At 42.2% G+C, this 25,688-nt stretch overlaps 2 protein-coding genes across 2 annotated transcripts; both read right to left on the bottom strand.

The window, feature by feature from the left end:
* Positions 1-211: 211 nt before the first annotated feature.
* TAAR1 (trace amine associated receptor 1) lies at positions 212-1,213 on the bottom strand (the record flags this gene model as incomplete). Its single annotated transcript, XM_082305978.1, has 1 exon — positions 212-1,213. The coding sequence occupies one exon, from the start codon at positions 1,211-1,213 to the stop codon at positions 212-214; it is 1,002 nt and encodes a 333-aa protein (XP_082162104.1).
* Positions 1,214-15,796: 14,583 nt separating this feature from the next.
* On the bottom strand, positions 15,797-25,688 carry LOC309587946 (pantetheine hydrolase VNN2-like). The gene is made up of 8 exons (XM_082306581.1): positions 25,547-25,688; positions 23,425-23,656; positions 23,189-23,319; positions 21,913-22,105; positions 21,024-21,315; positions 19,620-19,993; positions 19,282-19,452; positions 15,797-17,973 (listed from the first exon to the last, which is right to left on the bottom strand). Exons 2-8 carry the CDS (start codon positions 23,635-23,637, stop codon positions 17,854-17,856), a joined length of 1,494 nt encoding a protein of 497 aa, XP_082162707.1. The 5' UTR covers positions 23,638-23,656; positions 25,547-25,688; the 3' UTR covers positions 15,797-17,853.

Raw genomic sequence — 25,688 nt, 5'->3', positions numbered from 1 at the left:
CATTGCATATAAATAGCTATAACCAAAAAACCACATACAAATCCCGATCTGGAATGAAAAAAGACGTAAAGCTCAATAGTTGCTTATCTGCTTGAACCAGATTTGGTAAATGAGTAAAAAAATAGGTGTTTCCTTCATTTTTAGCTCTTACATCCGGGAGTTCAGCCTCCAGACAAAATTCAAGGCCATGAATCCAACCATTTAAAGCACGTTACTCTAAAAACAAATGAGTCCTGGAAGAGTCCTGTTGAAAAACTTTTCCAAACAGAATCATCTTTAGTGCCTTGCGAAACCACATGTAAAAAAATGCATAAACAATTGGGTTAAATGTAGAATTTAAATAACCGAACCAAACCAAAGCATCAATGAGAACAGGAGGTATCACATAATTCATAAATGGATTGGTTGCTGTAAAGAAGAAGAATGGACTCCAGCAAATGAGAAACACTCCTATTATTATGCCTAATGTCTTGGCAGCTTTCCTTTCTCTGCAGAATGAAATGTGGTGCTTCATTTCAAATTGCATCTTTTTTTGGATAATTGCATCAATGGATCTTGCCTGCCTCTTGGCTATAGAGTATATTTTCCTATAGATGTACAGCATAACAAATCCAGGGAGATAAAAAGACACTGTGGAGGCCACAACACCCGAAGTTTCACTAAAAATGACAAAGCATCCTCCAGCACAATGTACGTGATTATAAATCTCTTCTGCACCTCGCAAGTTTAGGTCTAGAAAGATCATCCCAAAAGCAAAAGCAGCAGGGACCATCCAACTTACAAATATCATGATGAGGATAACAAAAGTATTTATCTTTGATTTGTATCTTAGAGGGTCACACACAGCATAGTAACGGTCAATGGATATGAAGGAAAGATGGAAGATGGAAGCCGTGCTCAGCATAATGTCTGTGCTTGTGTGAATCTTGCAGAAGAGCTCCCCAAAATACCAGCAGTGCTCAACAGAGCGCACCATGCTGCAAGGCATGATGAGGAATCCCAGCAAAAAGTCTACTGTAGCCATAGAAAGTATCAGGAAATTGGTAGGTGTATGGAGCTGCTTAAAATGTGATATTGAGATGATAACTGTCAGATTTCCAACCACTGTGGCCAGAATAATGCAAACCATGAAGATATACATGGAAACACGGATACTGTTTGACCAGCCGCTCCTTATGCAAGAGCCATTTACGGATTCACAGCACAGTTGCATCCTTACTGAGGTCTCAAATCCGCGTAGGTATGCAGCACAGGTACTGTTTTTCCTAACGCTGAGATACATTTGCAACTGGTTTTTTCATTTCTATACAGGGAGAGCTGCAGGGAGGAAAAAAAAGGGCAATTGTAAACATCTTCATTTATTTGGATGTGTAGGAAATTCACATTTCATTATTTATGAAGGATGAAATTATTTTGTAATTATGTTTTTAACAGAATGACACTTTTATCATTAGACTTCCCTTGAAATGGGAATCTCATTTGATGAAATAAACTGTATAAGGGGGTGTCCTCACATCAGAATAGGAGTGGCTCCCAGAGGCCTGCACTGAGCAATGTCTTGTATACTGGCCAGATGAGAAGTCCTTTTTGCTACTTGCTCTTTAAACAGTCCTAGTCTTCTTCATCAAAATTGGCTGGAGTCCTGTATCTCTCACATATTGCTCTTGAAAATCAGTCACTTTAGATTCTGAAGCTCCCTCAACTTATTTTTTGATACATAAATCTAAGATCTACAAGTCTAAAACAGAAGGCTAAAGCCGAGGAGCCCCCACTCAGCCTCTCCTCCAGCCCTGTCCTGACAGCGACAGCTGAACCTGCTGCGCAGCCCAGCAAAACCAAAGAATTTCCGTGAGCCCTCACTTTTTAGGCAGATGGCACTGCCTGACCAGATCAAGTCTTACTGAAAAAGAACATTTTCTCAACATTGATTTAGTCTGCAGCTGAGGTTACAAATATTGTCTGTCCTCTCATGTATACAGTAACACGTCCCTTTTGCAAGTGTCTTTACAGAAGCATTTCATGAAAGTACTTCAGCACTTAGCAAGCAATATTCATTGTTGAAAGATCTGTTTTTGCTTTAATTAACAGAAAAATAGTATTATTGTGAAAAATAAAGAATATTAGCATATGCTATTCAGTAGCATTATTGTTATGGAATAATGTGGTTGTTTAAGTCAGAAAAATACTGACATAGCAATTCAGCCAGTACTAATTTAACCTGTTTGCTTCAGGACTTTGCTGCCTCTGGTTATTCTGGATAGAACACAACAGAATAATTATTTTTTTCCCATATTGAAAAAAATGTTCTTAGAAGGACACCATGCCATTAGAAGCTAAATGGAAGCTGAAGACAGATGATAAACTGTAGCTTGCAAAACCTTGACAGCTACAGGGTTATAACTAACAGCTTGTGTTTACAGAGGGATTTTCAAGTAGTGCCAGGCAGTGGCAACCGAGTGCCAGGGAGAAGGTGCATCCAGAGGCACTCTCAGGAGTACAGGACACTACCTGAGTATAGAATCATAGAATAGAATCATAGAATCATTAAGGTTGGAAAAGTCCCTTAAGATCGTCGCGTCCAACCGTTAACCTAGCACTGCCAAGTCCAACACTAAATCATGTCCTCGAGCACCACGTCTACACATCTTTTAAATACCTCCAGGGATGGAGACTCAACCACTTCCCTGGACAGCCTGTTCCAGTGCCTGACTACCCTTTTGGTGAAGAAGTTTTTCCTAATATCCAAGCTAAACTTCCCCTGGCGCAGCTTGAGGCCGTTTCCTCTTATCCTATCACTCGTTACTAGGGAGAAGAGACCGCCCCCCACCTTGCTACAACCTCCTTTCAGGTAGTTGTAGAGAGCAATAAGGTCTCCCCTCAGCCTCCTCTTCTCCAGGCTAAACAACCCCAGAACATTTATTTATCTATCTATTTTAGTATATTTATTTACTGTTTGGGGTGCCTCTTGCTTCCCCTTTTTTCTACCTAATATTTGACACCTCTCTGCTCTTTTCCACCTCAGTTTAACTATCACTTCATATATTTCACTTTTGGTCAGTCTTTTCATGTTTCTTTTGCTCCCTGTCATTCCTTCTTTTGGTGTATTTACACCCAGATAGAGGAAGCACAGCCAGATGGATCTTTATTAACTCAAATCTTCAATTTTCACAGCAGAAAGATTTAAACACCAATTTAACTGTTCATACTGGACATAATTATAAAAAAGTTTTAAGCTCATTCAGGTTATAAATGTGTCACATAGATTTCAACCTTCATTTGTTTTATGTGTAAATAAATTAAAACAGGCTATGAATACAATAAAAAAAGAATTAAGATGCTCTCTCTAATTTTCTATTTAAAAGATGAACAACTTCAACTGTTCTCTGACAGAGAAACTGTTTAGCCTAAAGAAATATGATTTCCCCTAGACACTGTTTTTCTTTTAAAATAAATTTTATTTTCAGGAGATTTGGGTTTTTTGTTAAACAGAAAGAAGAAACTTCAACTAAAATATTGAGCAAACTGAGATCAATGTGTGGCTTTGCGTGAAATGGAAACAAAATAAGTCAAAACTCATGTGGCAAACTGTCCAAACGAGCTAAACACTGAAGAAGTTTTCAACACAAAAGCAGAACACTTCTCTTCCATAATTAGTTACAAAATTTAAAATTCAGTAAAATGGAAATATGAAGAAGCATCCTTTTAAAAACCTGTCCTCCCACCTTTCTCCCCTCATGCTGGGTAGAAGTCTGCTGTCGATACCCATGTGTTTTCTGCTAATTGAGTGGCATCCCCTTCCTTTTACAGACCGTCTCAAAAGACAGCTGAGGCTCTTCACCATCGTAACAGTTCTGGGTAATATTTCGAGAGGACAGGTACTTAATCCACAGCAGCCTCCAGAACCCCCCGGCACATTGCTGGAGGATGTTGGGTGCAATGAACAGTGTTCTTGGCACCTTGTCTCAGGAGCAACTGTTAATGTGAATAGTAGCTCAAACTGTTTATTTTGTCACCCACTTCAGAACAAAATCATGGCTGTAGTAGTCATATTTGTTTAACAGGCCTTATTTATAGGTAAATTGAAGTCATTTGAAGTATGTTTACTTGTTTGATTAAACAATGTGGTACATTGGGAGCAGCCCAAGATTATCTAGGCGCAGAACAAAAACTGCCATGTAGCCTCCCTTCTGTAAACTTCTAAAATATAGCAAAATACATAAGTATAGGTAGGTTACAGCAGCATGTAAGATGTCCTTGAAAAGGTATATTGTGTACAGAGTGACATGATGTGTATTTACCAGCCTAGTTCTGATTACTCTACTGAACAAACAAGTTTAATCTAACAGCCTAATCAGCTATTTGTAAGATACAGCTACTAAAAAGCTGTTTAAAGTAAACACCTATTATTGGCTGTACCTGAGTCACAGATGAGGAGCATCAATTTTTTGCTCCACAAAGGACCATGCAGCCTTTTAAAACAGTGATACTGCTGAATACAAAAGACTGTTAATATGGTGACCATCAGCAAAAGCCCAGTTATGCTGGGTGCCTCAGGGACACATGCAACAAGGTAGATTAAGATACTACTTCTTGCAAAATACGCTGCATGACCTGGGTTAGCTGCTTCATTATATTATGTGCACAAAAATCAAAATGAGTGTAAACAACTCAGTTCTTTTATTTTTCTTGAGGCTGCACTTGTAGAGGGACTGGAGTGGTGCAATGCAAGGCTCTTCTTGCTGTAGGAAGATTGTGTGACAACTAAAAAAGTGCAGAAACAACCATCAGGCTGAGTAAGAAACCACTTGAGAGAGTCAAGAGGCTATGTCGAGGAGTCAGGTCCAATTGCTCAGAGTTGGGGAAATGTCAAAGAGACGCTAGACACCCAAATACTGGTCTCTGAGAGAGGCCTTCACCCTTTTGAGATTCATAGCTGTGGGCCTTCCTTGGAGCCAGGCACTTGTCTTTGAGGAGTGAAGGTTTAGGCCTTGGTAATGACCATCTTGACATATACATTTTATAGGAAGGTAAAATTTAGGGGAACAAATCCATGTTGCCTTACTCTGTACAAAGCTCATAAAGAAGTCTGGCAGCCAGCTCATTATGGGGACTTAGCCAAAGGACATCCATGCGTGCACACACACTGCTCTCCTGCCGTGCTTCTCCTTCAGTGGCCAAATCTCAAGGCGATGATCTGGAAAGGCAGCTCTGTTTGAAGTGTTTGTTTCAGAAACACTGCTGCGTGGCAGCAACCAGCTGAACCCCTGGGGGACCCTCTGGGGTGCCAGTACTACCAGAGTCATGGCAGAGAGGCTGGGGAGCCTTCCCCTGCCCTGAACAGCTCTGCTCCACTGCAGGTGGGCAGGCAGCAGCCAGCTATGGAGCCTGGGTTTTTGCTCTGCCTCCCTTCATGACCAAATTTTGAGTGCAGTCAGGGTGCGTTTCCCTTCACTTTCTGACTTGCAATAAAATGCAAGAACAACTTGTCATTCTTTCTCTCACGTGTGACATTTCTCCAGGAGGCAACCTGCATCTTTTTAAGCCTGCTGAGGACTTTGGAAGGGTTAGGAGTCCTCAGGGAGATGAAATAAAATGAAGAGGAAGAGTCAAAACCCAATGATGCAAAACGATATGTTGTAGGGTTATTATGTTTATCAGATGGCTGTATGACAGTCGTATCTTGTCTGCCTGCACTGTGCCCTTGTCACTGGAACATGCTGGTGTAGGGGAAGTTCAAATAACAAATCTGAGAGCAGCCAGTTTGAGCACAGGTCCCTGGAGCAGGCCATGTTTGCTCCCTAGCTGCCTGCTGGCAATACCTATATACTTTAAAATAATTAAATGTATTTTAAAAAGAAAAAATGCAGAGAAAGGGACCTGGTGACACAAAAGGTGAATTTTGTCCCTCATATCACCGTGGCTGGGCTCTCACTTTGACTTCACCTCTAAAGAAGAAAAGACTCATCTGTGGGGCTCGCCAGCCTTCCTGCTCCTACCAAAATCCTCTTTGTGGAAATGCCCTTCACTCTTCTACCAAATACCAACCCACGGGCATAGCACTTAGCCTTCGTTATCTCTGAATGCACCCGCTTGTACTGCAGGACCCATTCACCTCGGAAAGGAATGCACCACAGACCTAGAGGAAGCTGCGAGACTGGGAACGGTGGTATTTAATGGTATGCTTACTGAAATGAATGTAAAGTGGCAGTTTGTAAGATATCAAGATAATTAATTAATTAAGCAGGCCAAATTGTCAACTGATTTAGAGCAACAAGAAACACTTTGGTAACAAGCTTTCGTGCTGTTGATGCCGATGCTTCAAACAGGCATTTTCTTGCAGGTTAATGCTGATGTGGATCATGAAAATACTCTCAAACTTGCTATTTATAATATCAAAGCGAAATATGTCAAGCTCTATTTTTGGGAGATCTCAGAGCAGCTATAAATAGTGTTCAACAATCTTTTGAGTCTGTAACAGAGTAAAGCAGTTATACATCAAAATTCAAAGTAAAAACTTGTCTACAAAATTGTTGCTGTGTCTTTCTTTTCTGCAAAATTTCTATTTCTGCAATAATTAGTTTTCAGATTTTTGGAAAAACGAGAAAAAGAGGTGTTGCCACACTGTCTAGCATACTTTGGGTCATCTACACTTCTTGTTTGTTTGTTTTTAAAACATAAAATCATTAAAATGGAATACAGCACAGAAGGGAATGGAAATAGCACTTTTGCCACACACCAAAACCATTTGAACAATGCGTTAAAAAATTATTCTGCCCTTCTTAGGCAAGGCTGTGAAGGGACACTGGAAATGGGAAAGAACAGAACGGGGCTCAGGAATGAGAACAGTTCTAAATAACCATGAAAAAAAAATAAAAGGCAGGACAGCATTGATTTCTACGGTGATTCTTTTAGCTTGCGTTTCTATGGGTACAGTTTGGCCATTTGGCAGAAAATATCATTTTACGATATCCATTAGACAGAGGAAAGTTTCTCATTTTCATGTGGTTCATTTTATAAACTGGCTTTCTGTGGGGGGAGCCACAGATTTAAAGCTACTGGAGGCTCTAAGGTGGCCCCATGGTTGGAGAGGAATTTTGAAAGTATGTAACTCCACTCACCATTTATGCAGTCCTCAGGAAAAAAAGCACAGCATTACAAAAAATTATCTTCTTAAGTTTCCATTCATATGTTTGAAATCTGGGGGAAAATGCACAAAGTCCCAACGAGCTATTAGTTCAAAATAAGTATTTCATTGTATGCGTCAAACAAGAAGATGTGCCAACTACTAATCTGAACACTATTCCTGCAAACTTGGTGCAATTCCACTGAAGACAATCTGAAAGTAGCCCAGATTTATACCAGAGGAATTTAAAGAACAGATGAGGTGATTGACCTCTACATCTTTTCCCATGGTTTGTATTCTTACTTTTCAGTAGAAACGATCACTTTTCCTTGCCAAGTAAAAATAGCTGTTTATACAGAGTAATGCGATGTTCGTGCTCTTTCTCAAAGTGTAGTGCTTAGTATCAGGACTGTAAATCCAAACCCCAAGATAAATGCAGATCTCTGAAATGCACAGAGGACTAAGAGATTCCAGGAAAATAATGTTTTTACAGCAAAGCAAAACACATCCATCCAAAGCCAAGAAACTATCTCTGCATGGGGCAGGGGGGCGGTATCTACATATTTGATAGCCCTCCTAAGTAATGCCATAACGCAGTCCATTGCCTCCGCTCGGCAGCAAAAGCATCGCCAGGGCTCCCCGGAGGCCAGGAGCAGCACCTCGCCTCTCTCCCTGGCAGGGCGAGCGAGTCCCCCGAGCTGTAGTGCGGGTGCGGAGGCACCCATGCAGCCAGGCAGGTCCCCTGTGCCTCTCCAGTGCTCCCGTGCACCCACCAATCCCACGGGAGCGAATTTAGGACTGTGGCTGGTTTGTAGATATTCGGTGGCCTCTGAAAACCACCTCCAATATGAAGGCGAACGCGGAGGAGGGAGGCAGTCAGCAGTAAGCAGGTATGATCCCAGCTTCGTCATTCTGCATCCTCATGGCCCTGGAATAACTTCACAGAAAGTAAAGAGCCTTACTCTGAATTCACAGCTGTGCCTGAAAAGAGTTTTACCCCCTAGCTATGCTTCTCTTTCAGCTATTGGGAATGAATGCCTTTTTAAATCATCCTCTTGGCCACCACCAAAACCTCATTGCTGTTGGTGCCATTGCTGTTCACTACAGACAGAACGCAGTGATCTGTGCAGAATAACAACTATTCTCTTCAGTGCTAACCATAGAAGATTCATCTTTGAAACCAGGTAATATCCCAGACTAGCATATTAGCAGCTCACCGTATTTCAGACTGCGTGCCACGGAGACAGTACCTGCTCAGGAGTTATTTCCTCATCACGAACCGGTGCAGCCTGCGGATACGGCGCAATAGTGACTCATCCCACATGAATCCCACAGCTGAGCAGCTGCACGCTCGGTCTGACTCTGGTTTACAGCCTGCTGGAAAAATCTCCTCAACAGGATGACGTAAATATTAAATATTCAGAAAAGATAAGCAGATAATAAATCTATTCTGACACAAGCCACTAGCATATGCAAAGATGACTGCATCTGAATTAAGTTAAAGCCAGGCTCGTGGAAAGAAGCATACAAAATGAAGACAAATGTTTGTTATGGTCAAAGTACAGATGGAGCTAACAGCACTGAACTGTTTTTAAGATAGCCTGATGCTTCTCGCCCTCCTTTCAATTTTGTGTAATGCTGCCAAACTTTAGCAATTTCAGTTATCTTTGAAAACTTGGTTTGTCTATCCCAGACTGGATATTTTCAAAAAAATCCAACCACAATACTTCAACAGTATCTGAGAACAAGACCGATTAAAAAGATATTGTTTTCTCCTAATGAAAAAATTCTGCTTGTCTTTCATTTACAATGCTCTGGTGTTTATACGCGTTGTAGCAGGGACTTAAGAGGTGTTGATTGCCTATTTATATATCTTTTACCACACCAGAGGAACTATGCCTAAGTATGGCCAAATTACAAATCAGCCGTGGCCAAACTGCAACTGGTTGCTTTTTAAAGCACAGCTCATTGACTGGCATCGGCATCTTCAAACAGTAAGAGTTTTAGTATTGCTGTGGAGCCCAAGGAAGAGAGTCCATCGGGAGAGAAGTAATCCCAGGAGGGAGATGAACTGACCCACTTTGGGTTATATTGACGTATAAAGGCTTATATGTCAGTAGGCAATCTCCTGGCGTCTCCATTCTCATGGACTACTCTCTGTTGCCTTTCACAAATGCTGGATTTGACTACAATAGGCATGTGCTGTTTTCCTAGAGATATTAAACAAGTTTGATTGTTTCTAATTGTCCATTTGCAAGCCCAACAGGCTGCAGATGCCGGTGCTTTTTTAGGCATTTTTAAGGCAGGGGACCTGCCAGTGCCGTCCTTTGCTTCCACAGTTGTTTGCTGCTGCAGGAAGAGGGAGTGCTGTGCATGAGCATCGCTGGGATCGTGGCACCGCAGGAACAGCAACTCAACTAGTGCAGAAACTACCAGTGTCAGAGGCTGTGCCCTTTTGTGCCCACCCTTCGCTGGCCAAGCTCAGGAAGACATGCCTGGGCAGCCTGATTTTTCAGCAGAAGAGCTTCGTTTATCTTCTCAGTCGCTGCTGTCTGTCATTTGAATATGCTTTTTGGATCACTGCAGGGGAGGTAAGGGTGCACTGGAGTCAGTCTGAATTTGATTTTTTATTTGTTATCAAGTTCCTGCTTGCTAGCCATCTCCGGCACAATACCTGTGAGACTGAAAGGGAACAGATGGCAGCAACAGGAAGTTTAGCTGTTTAAATGTGCCTCTACTAGCCTGCATAACTTTTTGTTTTAGCAGGTGAGGGCTGGTGAAGAGAAAGTAAATATCTCTCTTTTTTTCTTCTCCCCCTCCCCTTCCCCCCCTCTCCAGTCCATTTTGTTCTTATCTGCAATTGTTGCTGCTTCTTCCTTCTGTGCCTTGCAAGCCGTGTTGCCCCAGCTGCCCATGTGGACCAATGCCCTAAATGGATCCTCTTGTACAGGTCCCTTTCCTCCTTTCCCTCCTTTCTAACATGCTGTACATGCATCTGTTACCACACGATAGTAGGTGGGTCATTTCATACCACAGGTTTTGAAGCTTTCACTGAACATGTGCTCCTCATTTTCAGGGTGAATGCCAGGACTTGATTGTTACAGGTAGTCAGCACTTGCGGCTGAAGCCAGTGGCAATCATGTTTTGACTATATACAGTATTTTTATAATATGAATTATTCTGGCATCTCAAGTTATCTGCCTAAATTAGTGACTACTGTGAACATCAGTTTCTTTGCGCTGCATCTCCTCATCTACATTATAGGATAAAAATTACTCCTCACTTCATGGAAGTGCTGTGATTGCAAATGTTCGTAAGACATCAAGATATTATCTAATGATAAGCCTTGGCAAATCACATCCTTAGTGATAGAAGAGCAATGATCTGTAAGAAAAGATTTGGCAGAAAACAGCTGGCATTGTAAAACTCCCTTGGCAAAACACAAGAGTGGTTACATTAAGTGTTGCATGACCCTCAAATGCAAGAGGTTTAATGCCTGCTTTTTGTTTAGTCTAATGCTGAACTTGGAAGAATCCCTGCAAACAGAGGCTAATGTTAGCATGAAAAAACAATCATCTAAAATGCCTAGTGCAACGTTAAAGATAGGCTCAGAAAGTCTTCAACAAAATGAATGTTTAAGCCTGTTGCTAGGTAATGATGATCGATCAAACTTAAGTTTTTTTTTTATAGCTCTGGTCCTTATACATGATACTCTTGAGGTATAGCTAAATGACATCTATTATGAAAGGCACCACACGTATTTTTACCCACACCTGCCAAAGCTTTCTGTCTTTCAGTCTAGCTACCAGGAAGTACATCGCTGTCCATTAATGGCCACGTTTTTACAGCTTGCTCTTCCCTTTCATATCTCCATGTCAGTGATTTCTATTTAGGCAAGCGTAATTCTTCTTTTGAACAATAAGTTTCCATGAATGAATTATAATGTGTTTTCACAGTTTGGTTAGGTTAGATATTGCAGCCAACTCAGTGTAAGAACATCTTTGAGAAAGCTGGATAAGACTATTAGCCAAGTAAGGGATGGGAAGAAAACAAAGGTTTGTACATTTTTTATCAATTTTTGTACAGTTTGTCAGCTGGGTGATAAACCAAAATACTGGGGATTTAACAGGGCCAGTGCACCTAACTTCTGCCCAGGTGGAAGCTGTATGGATCACCATCTCTATGAATTCCCCAGGGCAGAGCCAATGACTTCCAGCCCAACCAAAACCAGTCAAGTGGTGTGAGAGCCTCCATGCAGGGTGCACTGAAAAAAAATACAGAATACGGCTGTTTGTTTGAGTTCACAACTAAGTGCAGAACATCTCTGTCTCTGCAGATGCACGATCAGCAGATGTAAACTGATGTACCATCATTGATTCTAGTAGTAGTATAGCAAACTTACTGCCCCCATTTGACTTTATTAGACCTCAATGAAAAGAGCATTGAGTCAAGATTTCTGGCCCTTACTGGAGACAAAATGAAAAAAGAAGAGAGCTTTAGGTATTAGATAGCAGCACTTAGCCAGCACAGTAATAAATGCAATACGGAAAACTTGAAAAGGTCTCTAACAAGTGTGGGGGAGTGAATCCTAAAGAGTCTGTAAGTAACTTAGCAATGACATAGGCCTAAAATTCACTGTACTCTCTTTGCTCAACTTAATGGAGTTGATGCTAAGGCATTAAAACTGCTTTATTATTGTTATATTATGCCTAAGATTTTCATAAATGTTGCAGAATGAGGTTTAGACTTTTCCAAAACCATTCATAAATTTGACATGAATTACTACAAAAGTTTTGCCTGGAAAAAAAAGTCTTTTCCATAAAGAACCCTAAAACTATAAATGAATAGTCCTTTTTCAGTGTACAAAAAGAAATCTCAGATGGCTGGAAAACACAGCAAGGTGAGTTGCAGAATAGAAAAATAACCTTGATCTTGAGGACTATCACTAAGGTACTCTGTATTTTTTTTATAATGGTTTTTGCTATTATGTGTTGCAGTATTTGAGCTGGGCAACCAACTGTATGCAAATACTTATTCTCCTTTTTTTCTGCAAAGGGCTTTCCTAAAGATTGACTATTTTTTCTGACATTAAAAGATATTGCTGCTTCCTACACTCCCTGCTGCTTTTGCATCCTGACACCATCACAGCTGCCAGACTATGAGTTCATCAAAATTAACTTTAACATTAGAAGCAGCAAATGAAGACGGATAGGCAAAGTTAAAATAATGTAGTTACAATGATTTTTATATTGTACATATTTGTAGTGGAAATTCACTGCTGCCGTGAGAATATCTGAACAGACAATGGAGTATTTCACTTACAACTTCATAGTAATGAATAGCTACAAGAAACATTTTAATACTTTCACAGATGGAGGCTACAAGTGCTTCTGCTAATTCTTAATTGTTTTCTAAACTGAAAGAGAAATTAACATATTGTTGTCAATATGCTAAGTTTCTGTTTCACCAAGACTGATCATTTCTAGCTGTGTCTGACCCACAGGTAGACAACACTTGGTAATGCTGTTATGCTCATCTGTGGCTTCAGTAGGAGGTGCTGTTTGTCTACAGTGTCAAGAGATTAATTTTTAGAAGGCATACTGGAATTATTTCTCTGTTGGACTCCGTGACATCTCATAGTCCATCACAAGCCACAGAGAAGCATTCCTGTATTAGCTGTGGTAAGCATTTTAATAATTGTTGCTGTCTTTATTGACCTGTGCAAGTTATTTCTCTTTTTCAGCTTTCCTGCCCTGATGGTGGACGGTGACATTGAAAACGCTGTCTGGATGAGGTGGGGTTATAATTTGGTTCTTGGTTAATTAGAAATGTATGAATTCTTTAATTCAAACAGAGGTCATGGTCATTCTGTCTATCACTCTATATCTGCACTGATTCTGTGTACCTAGGAACAGTGTCCCATACTGATAAGTAATTCACCTATGATAACACAAGTTGTTCATAAACATTTAGTATTGTATTACTGAGCGTAATAATTGCACAATCTCTGCCCGCACCATGCTGTTCCATGTTATTTAATGGATAACTTGAGGTCATGATGACTAAAATATGCATACAAAGACATGGCTACAGTGTCCTGCTCTCTTTAAAAAAAAAAAAAAAAAAAAAAAAAGAAGATTATTAAGATTCTGTCACTATTTTTGCTCAAGGTCTGCTTGCTTTAATTCAATATGTACAATAAAGTACATCATTAGATTTTACTCAGAGTTAAAGTTTCCGTAAAGTTGTTACCAGTCTTACTTAAGTCAGCCATAATATTTGGATCACACTTGTTTTAACACAGTGTTTTTCTACCTTCACCTGAAGCCTTACATCAGTGAAATCTATTAAGGACTTGTTTTTCTCTCCATGTGCTCAGAGACACCATGGACAGGTGGGTCTTGTTTGCTTTGGCCAGCATCAAAGTATAAGGAAGAAATATTGACATGTGAAGAGCAGGCTTTTCCAGCTCAGAAAAAGATGGGGTTCATTAGGATACCATCTGGAGTAGCTTTTGAGGTGGAGTCATTGACGTGAATTACATATAAATTAATTTGATACTTCTCCTCTGGCGTATCTGTCCCAGAGTCAGTAAACACTCCTGTTCTTTCAGAAACTCAAATTCTGTCCCATAAGGAAAATGTAGGAGAGGCCTTATTTTTTTTTTCCTAAAGATGAGCTAAAGTTCTCTCTTTTCTAACTCCCACCTAGCAGGTAGGAAAGTAAGTGCATAGCTGGTTAACTTTCTGTGAATTCAACAGAAACTGTTCTAGGTGAATGTGATTTGTTGTATTGGTCATTCATTATCTCTCTGCTTCTGTATTCTGAACGTTTCTGTAATTTGAATCATTTGAAATTGCCCTTTATTACAAAAACTCACATTTCCTAAAACTGAACTTCATCTAGTCACTGTGACCACCAAGTTCTTCAGCTGAAGATCTGGTTGGTTTTTGCACTCCTTCCAGGGAACCCTCACCCAAAAGCAGGGTTCATGGTTCTTGCGCATTAAAATGATGGAGCTATTCTGAGGCTGCTGCAACGGTCCATGTAACTTCATCCTCTGCTTGGTTAAATTTTCGCTTTATCATCAGAAATGAGAAAGGGATTAGTAAACTCCTCAGTGGTCCGTTGTATGGCACCCTCGTTACCCTCTCAGAGAGAGGAAAGCTGTGCAGCAAATCTTGAAAACTACAGGTCAACCATTCTTCCGATTTCGTTTTAGTGTCATTTTCAAAGAATCCTGGACTTTTGCATTCCTAATGGATGAGGTTTGAGAGTCCTTTCCTAATACCCTATAAGCTACTTAACTAGGAATATCAATTGCATACTGCCCATTTCCAACTCTGACAGCCTAAGACATTCAGCTCTGCACGTATCTGGGAAGTACTCCATACTTCAGAAATACCAGCAAGTGGTATGTGAGAGATTTTTATGTTCAGTTATCACAGCCTGAATAGTGACAAGGGAGCAGAACGTGGCATAAAATCTACCCTTGAATAAAAGAAAAATATTTCTTTAAAATTTAGTTATCTCCCCAGGGGCCCAAATTCATTAACACTAATGAACTCTCACCTTCGTCTGGGGCTGCACGGCTAGAAGGCGCATCCCCTGGGTGGTGGATAGGGGATCCCTCTCTGGAGGGTGCACCGGATAAAATTGAAGAAGGTGCTGCGAACCAACGCAGCCTAAGGGAAGGCCACCCTGACAGAAAAACCACTGGCCCTCCAAGTCATGGGGGTTGGGCAGGAGGCCAACTACCTCCTCCCGGAAAAAAAATAAAAAGTTGCAGAAACGACGAGCATCAACTTTCAAAAAAACCGAAATGGCGGGGATGGAGAAAATCAGTAACGAAGTGAGGAGGAGGAGATGGAACTGGATCGGTCATGTCCTGAGAAAAAAATGACAGAAGACTGCGCTGTGGCCCTTGGGTGGACTCCAGAGGGAAGAAGAAAGCGGGGTCACCCAAAAACGACCTGGCGTCAGATGGTGGAGGTTGAGAGGAATGGTGCAGGCTGGAACTCTTGGGAAGCGGCACGGCAGCCGCAGACCAATCGAAGTGGAAGAACGATGTTCGCACCTTGTGTGCCTCCTGGCACTGAGAGAATTCAGATCAGATCAGAATGAACTCTCACTGACTCCACTGCTACAGATATTTTTGGAAAGTTTAGCCTGATAGGAGAAAGATAAACCTAGTAATAATAAACTGAATGTCTACAATTCTGCACAATCCAGGTCTCTGAACTGTGTTCCTCTTCAGTTTCAGAAAGATTTTTATAAATTCCATGTCCATTTGGAGTACATGAAATACTTGGGATTTAGAGTACTGGCAACCTGCACAGTATTTGTTTGTTTCAAGAGTGCCACTGATGCATGTGAGGCATTTTTCTCTAAAATGCCCCCAGATTCTTCTTTTTTGTGGATTAGCATATAAAGCTGTTGATGCCAAACAGTGAAAAAAGATTTTAATCAAGTGATTTGACTGTAACAACAAAAACAAAAGTCAAATTGCGTTCACGTGCCACTCTAGTAGCGGTTCCTCTTCTTTTTATTTTTTTTCTTTTCCACATGAGCAATGCTAGGCCAGGTAATAAAAGCATATTTCACTTGAAGGGCAGCCAAGGGGGAGATGGAGGTGAGCAGCAGGGCGCACAAAAAGGAGGTGCAGCACTGGCTCCACACCCGAGTTTGCAGCTCTTGCCATGCCTGCGAGGTTGGAGGATCTGCAGGAGGCAGCAGCCTCCCCCAAGGCGGGCTCCCTCTTTCTTCCAGCCCTATCCTGTTGGAGCCAAGGCCTGAGCTGCCTCAAGGAGCGACCAAGACTAACAGTATTGGGGTACCTCTTCTGGGGTAGAGAGGGAAAAAGCAGGGTTCAGGGCAGCAGAGAGAATTAAAGTTTTCGAGTTAAAAACCATTTTAGGATCTTCTTCAGCACTGGAGTTTACAAGCCAGGGTAGCTCTTGCCTTTCTCAGAGCATTTCCCTGAGCTCTCCCAGGGCAGATGGCTAAGTGAGCAGCACTGGGGATGGATGGAAAAGCACCGCCGTGGGGACCAGCCCCAGGGCAAAGCTCCCAGCTGCTCTGCTGCAGAGACACTTTCCACCATATATGCCCAACTGTGCTGACCCCAGGGCAAACCAACGGACCTGCGTGGTCAGCAGGACGACACTGCAGTTCTTCATAACCAGCACGCTCAGTCTCATTTGCCTTTCCCAAACTGGCTCGGGGAGCGGGGTCAGCTCCCACCATTCAGTGTGACCGTCTGCATCTTGAAATTCTGGACCCCACACGCACTTCACACCCAACGATCACGTAGGATTGGTACTGCCACAGATCGGTCATAATCTCCTTGATCAAAACCTCCTCTGTTTGATGAAAGACTAGGCTGTGTTACAACCACAAGTCAGGTGAGAAGACGGTGAGGTGCTGGACAAGGCACCAGCAAGCACGACCTCGAGGCCCTGCCTGTCTTGAACAACTGCTCCCAAGCGGTACAGTCCCTCCCCTGAAGTACAAGCTCAGCTGTTTTATTTCCAGGATGAAACAAGTCCTGGAAGGAGCCTCCAAAGTTGTGTGCTGAGAAGCAGCAGCACATGGGAAAACAGAAATCATGTGATTTCAACAACTTCTGGATAACATACGTTGGTGTGCATGGGGTGGGAAGCCACAGAGTTGTGTCTTATGTGCCACATTTAGGGCAGCTCAGTGCTAAGCGTGGTGCAGGCTGTGAGCCAGTGACGTGAAAGGCAGTAGGCGCAAAGGACTATGGGATAAGCATTGAGGCAGGGACCACTCCAAGGCGCCTGTGGTGCGAATGAGGCCTGTTTGGTGCAGAACATGACAGACAGAAATCGGGCCCAGGACTGCCAAGTTTCACATATCATCATTGCTAGAATTCCCAAATAATGCCCATTTCTCACACTACATGGTAAAATGTGTTTCAGGTACTAAAGTATTGCCTATTTCCTATGATTTCACAGTTTTGAAGACATTTTGCAAATACCCAGGAGAAGGTGTTGGCATGCCATCTTTATATGGTAACTCTGATCTGAAATGCATTGGACCCAGCACACATCTTCCATGCACAAAGCGGTGCAAGCTCAGAGGGACTGCAGAACTGAGGATGCCTTACGGAGCTTAGCCAGACTCAGCGCCTCTGTGGGTTGTGGACGACTACTTTCTCTCTCTAAGGCTGCGTGTAAAATCATTTAGAATCTGGTTTTCTCTTCATTGTACAGTCCCTTGGTCAGAATGGGGCCAAGGTCCACTGAGCGTTAGGGAGGCCCTGTTCATTGGGGTGTAAGACTGAGAAACACGGACGCTTAGTGCTTATACAGTCTAAAAAACAGGAAGGGGCAAAAGGGACAAAAAGGCTTCTTTGGCAAAGATTTGTTCTGCAGCAAATTGGCAAACTTCACATTTCATACATTTCAGTATCAGTCTTTTTTCTACTGTTATCCTGGCAATCTACATGGTATCTTTGGGAAAACAATCATTTCTAATTAAAGATTTCATGTGACAGAGCAGTCATACTAAAAAGTAGTTGCACTGGCTGAAGCACTATTAAAAAATGCCACTGATACAGGTACACAACAGAGTGATCACATTGCTTTCTTCTAAATAAACTCAACTGCTGCGGCTGCTGAGCAAGACTGCAGAATAGGAATGATACGTGATAACTGCCACGGCTCATGAGGAGGTGGATCACTGTAGGCAATTCCTAAGGAGTTATCTTATGGGGAAGTTCGCAGGGGATGTGGCAGGTCCTTTTCATAAAGTCTTCCAAAAAGCGTCGCTGTTATGAGCGGTTTTGATGTGCCATGCTTACTTTTCAAACGTCCGTCACGTAGCACCTAGTTGAAAAGAGAAAGAATTATACTAACCGTCCACTAACAGAGTAGCAATATTGCATGGTCCAGAAAGGATAGACCTTAGAGGTTGAATATTTTGATGTAGCCCTTTTAAAAGACAATCATGAGAGTGAAAGGAACCAGAATTCACTCTGGCTCTGCCATAGCCTTCCCACATTTTCTTGGACCTGAAGGTCTTTAAAATTTCCTCCAGCTCCATCTTTGGAAAAAAAAGATAATTTTCTCTGCCTCATAAGACACTGAGAGTGAGTATAACTGGTTTGTTAGGTTCTCATTAGTTACTCGTACATGGAGATGAAGGTTGTATACATATCTAGGACAGTAATTTGAAATATTTTTTGATTCGTATATCCCAAAACAATGAAACAATTTCCAGATAGTAGCAGAGAATTTCAGGCTACGTGTCATATGTTGCTTTTCTTAGTTACTTTTTACAGATCAATTTGAAATCACTGTTGTTCGTAGACTGTGAACACCTGCAACTTTTTAAGAGCCTCTATGACAAAAAACAAACATGTATTTGTTAAGAAAATATAAAATATTTTTTTAAATTAAACCATGATCATATTTTAGCATGCCAGTAAATCCTTTGATGTGTATATTTGTACCGAAGTCCCATTCAAAACAAATATGCAGGATGAGCAATGGTTTTCCATTCTCTACCTTGAAAATAAATCACCCTTGTTTCCCCTAAAACTCTTCAAGTCTTTTTCACTGTCTTCATTGTGTCTTGTAAGTTATTAAGTACCTCTTCCAAATTAATTAAGATTTCATCTAGCCCCTTACATAAACGTAATCTAAGGTTTTTGAATGAAAACATGTTTTGGCAAAAATTTATGATGAAGTTTCAAATTAAAAGAATAAACCCTACAAAATCCTCAAAAATCCCTTTTAACATTTTTAACTGCATAGGATCTCTGCTCTTATGCATGATACTCATTAGTATTTTTTCTTGCTTGGACAATTTCTCAGAGTATTTGATTTCTTCGTCTCCTAAAATACCCATCAGCAGAAACCTGTAGAAAATAGCACCTCGAAAGCTGCCATTTATAGATTTGGGACCTGAAGTGGGAAGGAATATTTGCTAAAGAAAACACTGAAGAGATCCTCAGCCTTAGCATCTATACGTTCTCATCAGTAAGGATTAATTCAATCCATCTGTTTAAATGTCTTCTTGAGTTATGATGCGCTGATCCAAGGAAAGTGGTTCTTGGATGGGACTTTGCTGCCGCATCAGTTTTCCAACACCTGGAAAACCTAGCATGAAACAGCTCCAGGACGTCCCATTACCTCAAACTCCCCAGGGGCCAGCTGCACCCCGCTGTACAAGACTTCTGGAAAGACGTAGTTAGTGCCAAACGTGCCGCTGAGGGAGAACATCTCAAACTTGGTCTGCGCAGTCTCCACTGGCTGCCCGCACATGTTCAGGTCTGTGCTCTTGCACTTGAGCAGCGTGCATATCTGCGGGGAGGAGGGTACAGAAAGGCAAAATAGCACTAAGCTTTCAACAGTCAAGAGCTGGATTTCATTGTAAGAAAAGTTCTCACAATGCAGGAACAAACAAGTGTTTAGGAATGGTTGGGATGTAGGCACATGCAACCCACACTCACCCCTACAAAACCAATTACCTGCCAATGGTATTTTATCAGAGAACCGTGAAGCCCATCAAATGCACCCAGGACATAAACTTCATCTTTGCTCTTGTTTGCCATCCGATAGAGCAAATGACAGCAGAGGTCTCCTTGGCAAACCGTGTAATTTCCAGCTTTGTGCCTGAGTTCACTGAAAGTGAATATATCCCGTCGGACAGCTCCCAAAAAAGTGTCTTTTTCTCGTGGAAATTTCTTGATGCTTGTGGCAAAGGAGCTCCAGTTGACGGCAGGGGGGTAGGTGGGAGAAAGACGGGGGCGTGCGCTCAGCTCTGCTAGCAGGAGACATCCCTCCTCAGTCGCACTGTCGTAATGGTAGGCGGCAGGTCCCTCCGGCGTGAACAGCCCGCTGCCTGCCAAGGACACCCACCAGCCCTCTGTCAGCCGGCACCCCAGAGCCCAGCTCAGCAGGGGGGCCAGCCACCCCCCGTGCCTCACCGGTGGGCTTTTTCAGTGATGTTATTTTCAGTCAACACATTACGAAGAATTTTGGAAGAATTTTAAAGCACAAAACCACTAAAATACCCATCCTAGTGTAAAAACATGACCTAAACTTCATAGGTTAAACATGACCTTCAAAGGTTTTGTGCTTTGCTGGATCTTGAATCTGAGCCTTAAATGGCAATTTGACACGCGACCATCCCTATTTTTGTTAGAACTTAAGTTAATTTAAATATAAATCAGAGCTCCAAGAGTGGCATATTTGCCAAAGAAGGAAATGATGGGGGTAATTACATTTCACAGAAGGAAAACCAGGGCCTAAACTCAGCTCAGGCTATTTAGGGGAGGCAAAAGTGTTCCTTTGTGGCTTCGGCTATGGCTTCAGGGAAGAGTTGCAGATGCAGCTACAGCAATGTTTTCTCAGTTTACGGAAAAAAAATTGGCAGTAAATATCTATCCAGATCAAACTGAAACATAAATATTTCTAATTCTTCAGCAGCTACAAAAACCTGAAAATGTTTTATTTAATATAAAACAGGAATCCTCCTTTTGGTTTTAGGTTATCAGGTGCTTTTTAAAACATTTTTTCTCCATTGAACTGTTGATTGAATTTTAAACAAAAATGCTGCTTCTAAATGAAAGGCTGAACATTTAAGTGAAACTTTGTGCTATTTTTGAAATAAAATTTCACTTCTACATTATAAAAATTTCATGTCATGCAGTTTCTAATTTTACCTTTCATTTGCCATTCAACATGGCAACGTTTGAACATTCAACGTTTCCTTGCCTGAAGCTGTTTACTACATTCAATACAACATCAAGAATATTTTTAGTCTGATTGAAACACTATTTTCCGGAGACTTCACTATTTGTAAAACATTTTTGCTTGCTTCTAAATCCAGTACTCTGAAGACAATTTCCCTTTTCCCAAATGCAACTCACCTGTCATTGCCAAGTTGATGTTGTGAGTATTTGCTGAAAGCAAATTGACTCCCATGCCCATAGCCCAGGCAGAGTGAAACTCAACCGCGGTCAGAAACGGCAGGACGTTCATCCAAGCCGTCGGGAAGAGCACGGAGTCCACCTGCAACTCGCTCACCAGGACCACGGCAGGCTCCCGGAAAAGGATGTCAAAGCACGTGAAAATGCCAAACTTCCCAAAGGGGGTCTCAAAGGTGACAGCTTCTGGCTCTTTAGGGTAATTAAACTGAGTTTCTCTTCTAAATAGGTTGTACTGCAGGTGAAGAAAGTGGCATATTAGAAACTAGAAATAAGGCAAGGTTATGAACAGCTACTTTTGCATCTGAAATAGGCATTAAGGCAAAGCTGGGAGTTGAGACACCTGAGCTGACCAGCACAGCAGGTTTGCATCCATCCAGCTGACCCTCCCCCCCTGCAGAGAGAGGCTGCACCCCAGCTGCCTCCTGGAAGCAATGCCCAGCCAAAATGAACTGCTAAACCCTGCCAAGATGTCACCTGCAAAAGCGCTATCTGGCTTGGCTAAAACTGTGCCGAGGACAAGCTAACATTTACTGAGTATGGAGAACTCTGTCACCACTTCTTTCCCATTTAGTATCATAAATGTAGCCCTTAGGTGTTTGGTATCTGGCATGCGCTCTGCAGCTGCAGTGCTCCTGGGAATAATGCCTGATCGATCAAGCACTTGCCTGCTTTTCCTTCTGGCCATAACATCCTTGCATTGGGTCATCCTGCATTGGTTGTCGCTCTACAGTTATGTAAAATTATTTTATAAACCATCTGAAATTGATGCCAGAGAGATGAAGAGTATACTGATAACCAATTACAGGGTGATGCTGAAGTGCCTCTTTACCTTGTGGTAACGAGCCACCAGTTTCCCCTCCGGGTCAAAGACGACATCAGTGTTGTACTGATAGCGACCATCGCTGGGGCAGCTGGGGTCACTGGAGTTACACGGCTTCTTGTCCCCGATGTTTGCAACCACATAGATGGAGTTATTCCTGGCCATGCAGCTGAGTCGTTCCTGCACTGGTGCTGGAGCAAATCTAATGCATTTTTGGTGAAAGAAAAAAACAAAAAAATTTTACAAGTTTAAGTTCAGATGTGGAAGAAATGCATTCAAAACTTCTATTCCACTAACTGCATATCCCCAGGTGCAGAAAAAGGGATAGATCAAATCATAGTTTCTGTTCATTTTCTTCTCTGTTCATAGCATCATTTTAAATTGCCAGTCTCTTTTAGCTTTAAAAAATGGTCTCCCTGTGTTCTTCTTTCCTGTATCTTTAACAATGTTATTTTCTTTGTGGATATAATTCTCGGCTAACACATATACAAAGGTATGGACAGCTTCAGAAAACAGGAGAGACTAAATCAATATACAAATATAAACTTAAAATAAATTAAAAATAAATATTCAAGCAGACCTAAATCGTGATTTAAAAGACCATTTTAGCCTTTTTTAAGACTCTTCACTCTGTTTAAGGCAGCTGCCCATAAGCTTTTAGTAAAAAGTGGCCACAGCTTTTACAGAGGCGAGGACTCTTGAAATGTTGCTTCATAAAGCCTCAGAACGGAAGAATACAAAGCTTAGCTTAGACATGAACCTGGTCCTCTTGGTGTCCCTTGCTGACACACATTCAGAGCACCCTGTGTAACACAGCAGACTGTGCAAGCAGTTGGATTTCTAAAAGACACTTCTTTCAGATCTAGGGAAATATTTTGTGCAATTTGATTTAGAAATCACCCAGCCACATGAGCTGAGGATTGAATCACCTTGTCTACTCTATGCATCTGACATGGCAGTAAACTAGCTTATACTTACAGAAGATTTTCACAATTGATCTGAAGTGATAAAGTTTTACATGTTTTAAAAATAATTATTTTGCCTAAAATTTCCTCACTTTCCTCCTTTTGCAATTTTTAAAAGTGAGACCGTCTCAATGCTTTTTACCTTGCGTATTCCCATTACTATTTAATTAAGAGTTCTTTTTGATGCATCTCATTTCTACAGTACTTGAGATTTTTAATAGATTAAAAAAGATAGCAGTTCTTAGGCATTTACTGGGGGCATCTCATGACTCCATGAGACACCAGTTTGAAACCACATAAATCCCTGCAGAAGAAATCACCTTGTGGGGTCGGTGCAGGGAATCCAGTTCACCACCGGATCAGGGATATCCTCCAGGTAGGGGTAGATGGTTTCTCTTGTGAAAAGCCAGCCGTAAATGCCATCTTCAGGAGTCACAATGATGTGGGCGCCCTGACACAACAGGCTGCGTTAAGAATTCACCCATCAAAAGATAACAAGGGGGGGTCAGCAGGAGCAGAAAACACTAATTAACACCACTCCCGATACACCTAGTACCTGCCGGGCGGCTTCCTTGATGGCCCCTTCCAAGACATCCATGTTCTTGTTCATCAGGGCCAAAGCATCGTCAGGAGAAACGGGCTTGCCAGTGGCGTCTGGCAGGATGACCGCATGTTCGTAGACGGCTGCAATGAAGGTGTCGGAGGCAAGGGCCTGAAGGGCTGTGAGTGCAAACACTGCAGCATGCAGCAGAGGCCGGGAAGGGAGCATGGCTGGTGCCTCGCAGCTCCTGGATCGGGCATGGGGAATATAAACCGAACAGAAAGAGGAGGAGTAAAGACTAACAAGTTTGCTTTGGAAATAATCTTCTATTGAGTAATCTGGGAAGGTACAGAATAGTTCTGCCAAGAATCATTGGCATTTATTTATAGTAAGAAGTCAAAAAAACATTTATAAGAATTGGATCTTGTTTCCCATTTGAAATGCTGTAAAGAGAGCATGTCAGAAGCCACGCTGACCTACAAGAGTCTCCACGGAAGGCGCACTTACCCACTCCATCCGTACATCCCTCTCCAGGCTTCCAAACCCATCTTGGGGTGAGCCCAGACTCTTGTAGTTAGGGCACACTACTCCATATAACCCTACTGTGCGTGGCTGCCATCGGTTAAAAATTCAGCCAGGGCTGAAGGCAGACCACCTGTGGGAAGTACAACCCTCATGCTCCAGAGTGTAACTGATTCATCTACGTTTATGAAACACATGGTCCTGCCATGCCTCTTGCCTTTGGCCAATGGCTTAGTATAGATGTATCAGGTGCCCTGAGAGTGTCCTCCTTCCTTGGTTCATACTGCAATATAAACTAACCCTTGAACTGTGCTGATCTCTTTGCCTAGAGCTAACATACTTGCTTGTTTTGTGAGAAAGAATTAAACAACACAGATTTTTTTTTTGCTATTTTTGTTACGAAAGGCATTTTTTGCACAATAAGCAATTTGAAATTACTCACACAAAGCAGTTTTTTCTCACAGAAAGCAATTTTTGCATATTATTTTGGAAATAGAATATTACTACTATAGTTTCAGGTGCTTCATAAAAAAACCTTTGTTAGAACCTGCTGTATGTTGGTGAGGGTAAAGGAACATAACCTGGCTAATCGTTTACCACTCAGCAAGAAACCAAGGAAAATATTCTTCATCCTAACAATATCTTCCTCTTCACTATGGAGTTTCACCCAGAAGTCTTCTTTTTGTTCATCAGTGCCAAGGCCTCCTCAGGAGAAACGGGCACTTCAGTGTCCTCCGACAAGACCACATTGTGCTCATAGACGGCTGCCATGTAGCTGTCCAGGGCACAGGCCCCCAGAGCAGACAGCACCAAAAGCACGGCAGAGGCACGAGCTTTAGGAAGCCCCATGTCTGGAGCCTGGAAGTCACCCAAGAGGAGGATGGGGCAAGCAAAGACAGGGGCTTTAAAAGGGGAAGTCTTGCACAAAACCTGGGAATTCCCCACAGTGGCAGAAAGGTGACACCAGGCGATGCAATCACCCTGCCCGGAAAGTCTCACATCAAAGGCAAGAGAACCGCCAGCCTTGAGCAATTCTGCCTTATACCACTCACCACTGTGCTGCAGCTGAAGAAACAACGTTGCTTGCCAGATTAACAAACGATTCAGGCATAGCATTGCTGTAGTAATGCAGCTCAAGGCAAGCCCAGGTCACAGCAGGAAAACAAGCCAGAGTTTGGGAAATCTCAGCAAAGACCAGCACGGACACATTCCTGGCCAGACTCGAGGGCGCGGGGTGCAGGCAGGGCTGCAGGAGGCAGGCGGCCGGTCCCGAGCTCGGTGCTGCCACACAGGCGCTACCTGTGCCACCCCAGCTCAGCCCAGCAGCGGCTCAGAGTTGTGGGGCCTTTGGGGGCTGCTCCACATCACAGGAGGGCTGCCAGGCACCTATTTTTCTGAGCAAACCCATCAGCACATCGCTCAGTAACTGATCTCTGAAGATCTCTGGTCCCCAAATGTCTCTGTTGGAAGAATATCACGAATGGGAGCCACAATTTCTAAATTTTGCCTATTACAACCTGCTTTCTTAAGTCTACAGATCACTCCAGCAGAAATCTTGAAGGTAAAGCTGCACATGCACAAAAATCACTTGTATCTGGTTGCCCGAGTTTCTTACCTTCTTTGGTTCTGACTCAGCTCTCAGATAACAAAATGCTTTTTTGCTGCATTTCCATGGAAGAAGTGGTTATTGTTATCAGCGGTTTCACACAGCCTTCTCTTTATACAGATTGAGTCGGTATGTGGATGCATGGGTAGAC

Source organism: Platalea leucorodia (assembly GCF_965183815.1).
Source record: "Platalea leucorodia genome assembly, chromosome: 3".
In the NCBI taxonomy this organism is placed as follows: domain Eukaryota; kingdom Metazoa; phylum Chordata; class Aves; order Pelecaniformes; family Threskiornithidae; genus Platalea; species Platalea leucorodia.
The sequence above is the reverse complement of the archived record's forward strand: the minus strand, read 5'-3'. Positions and strand labels throughout refer to the sequence as shown.

Coding starts and splice junctions, on each gene's coding strand:
- LOC309587946 (XM_082306581.1), bottom strand. CDS start 23,637: ATGCTCCCTTCCCGGCCTCTGCTGCATGCTGCAGTGTTTGCACTCACA. Junction 23,320..23,424: donor TCAAGGAAGCCGCCCGGCAG/GTACTAGGTGTA, acceptor CTGTTGTGTCAG/GGCGCCCACATCATTGTGAC. Junction 22,106..23,188: donor CCCTGCACCGACCCCACAAG/GTGATTTCTTCT, acceptor AAAATGCATTAG/ATTTGCTCCAGCACCAGTGC.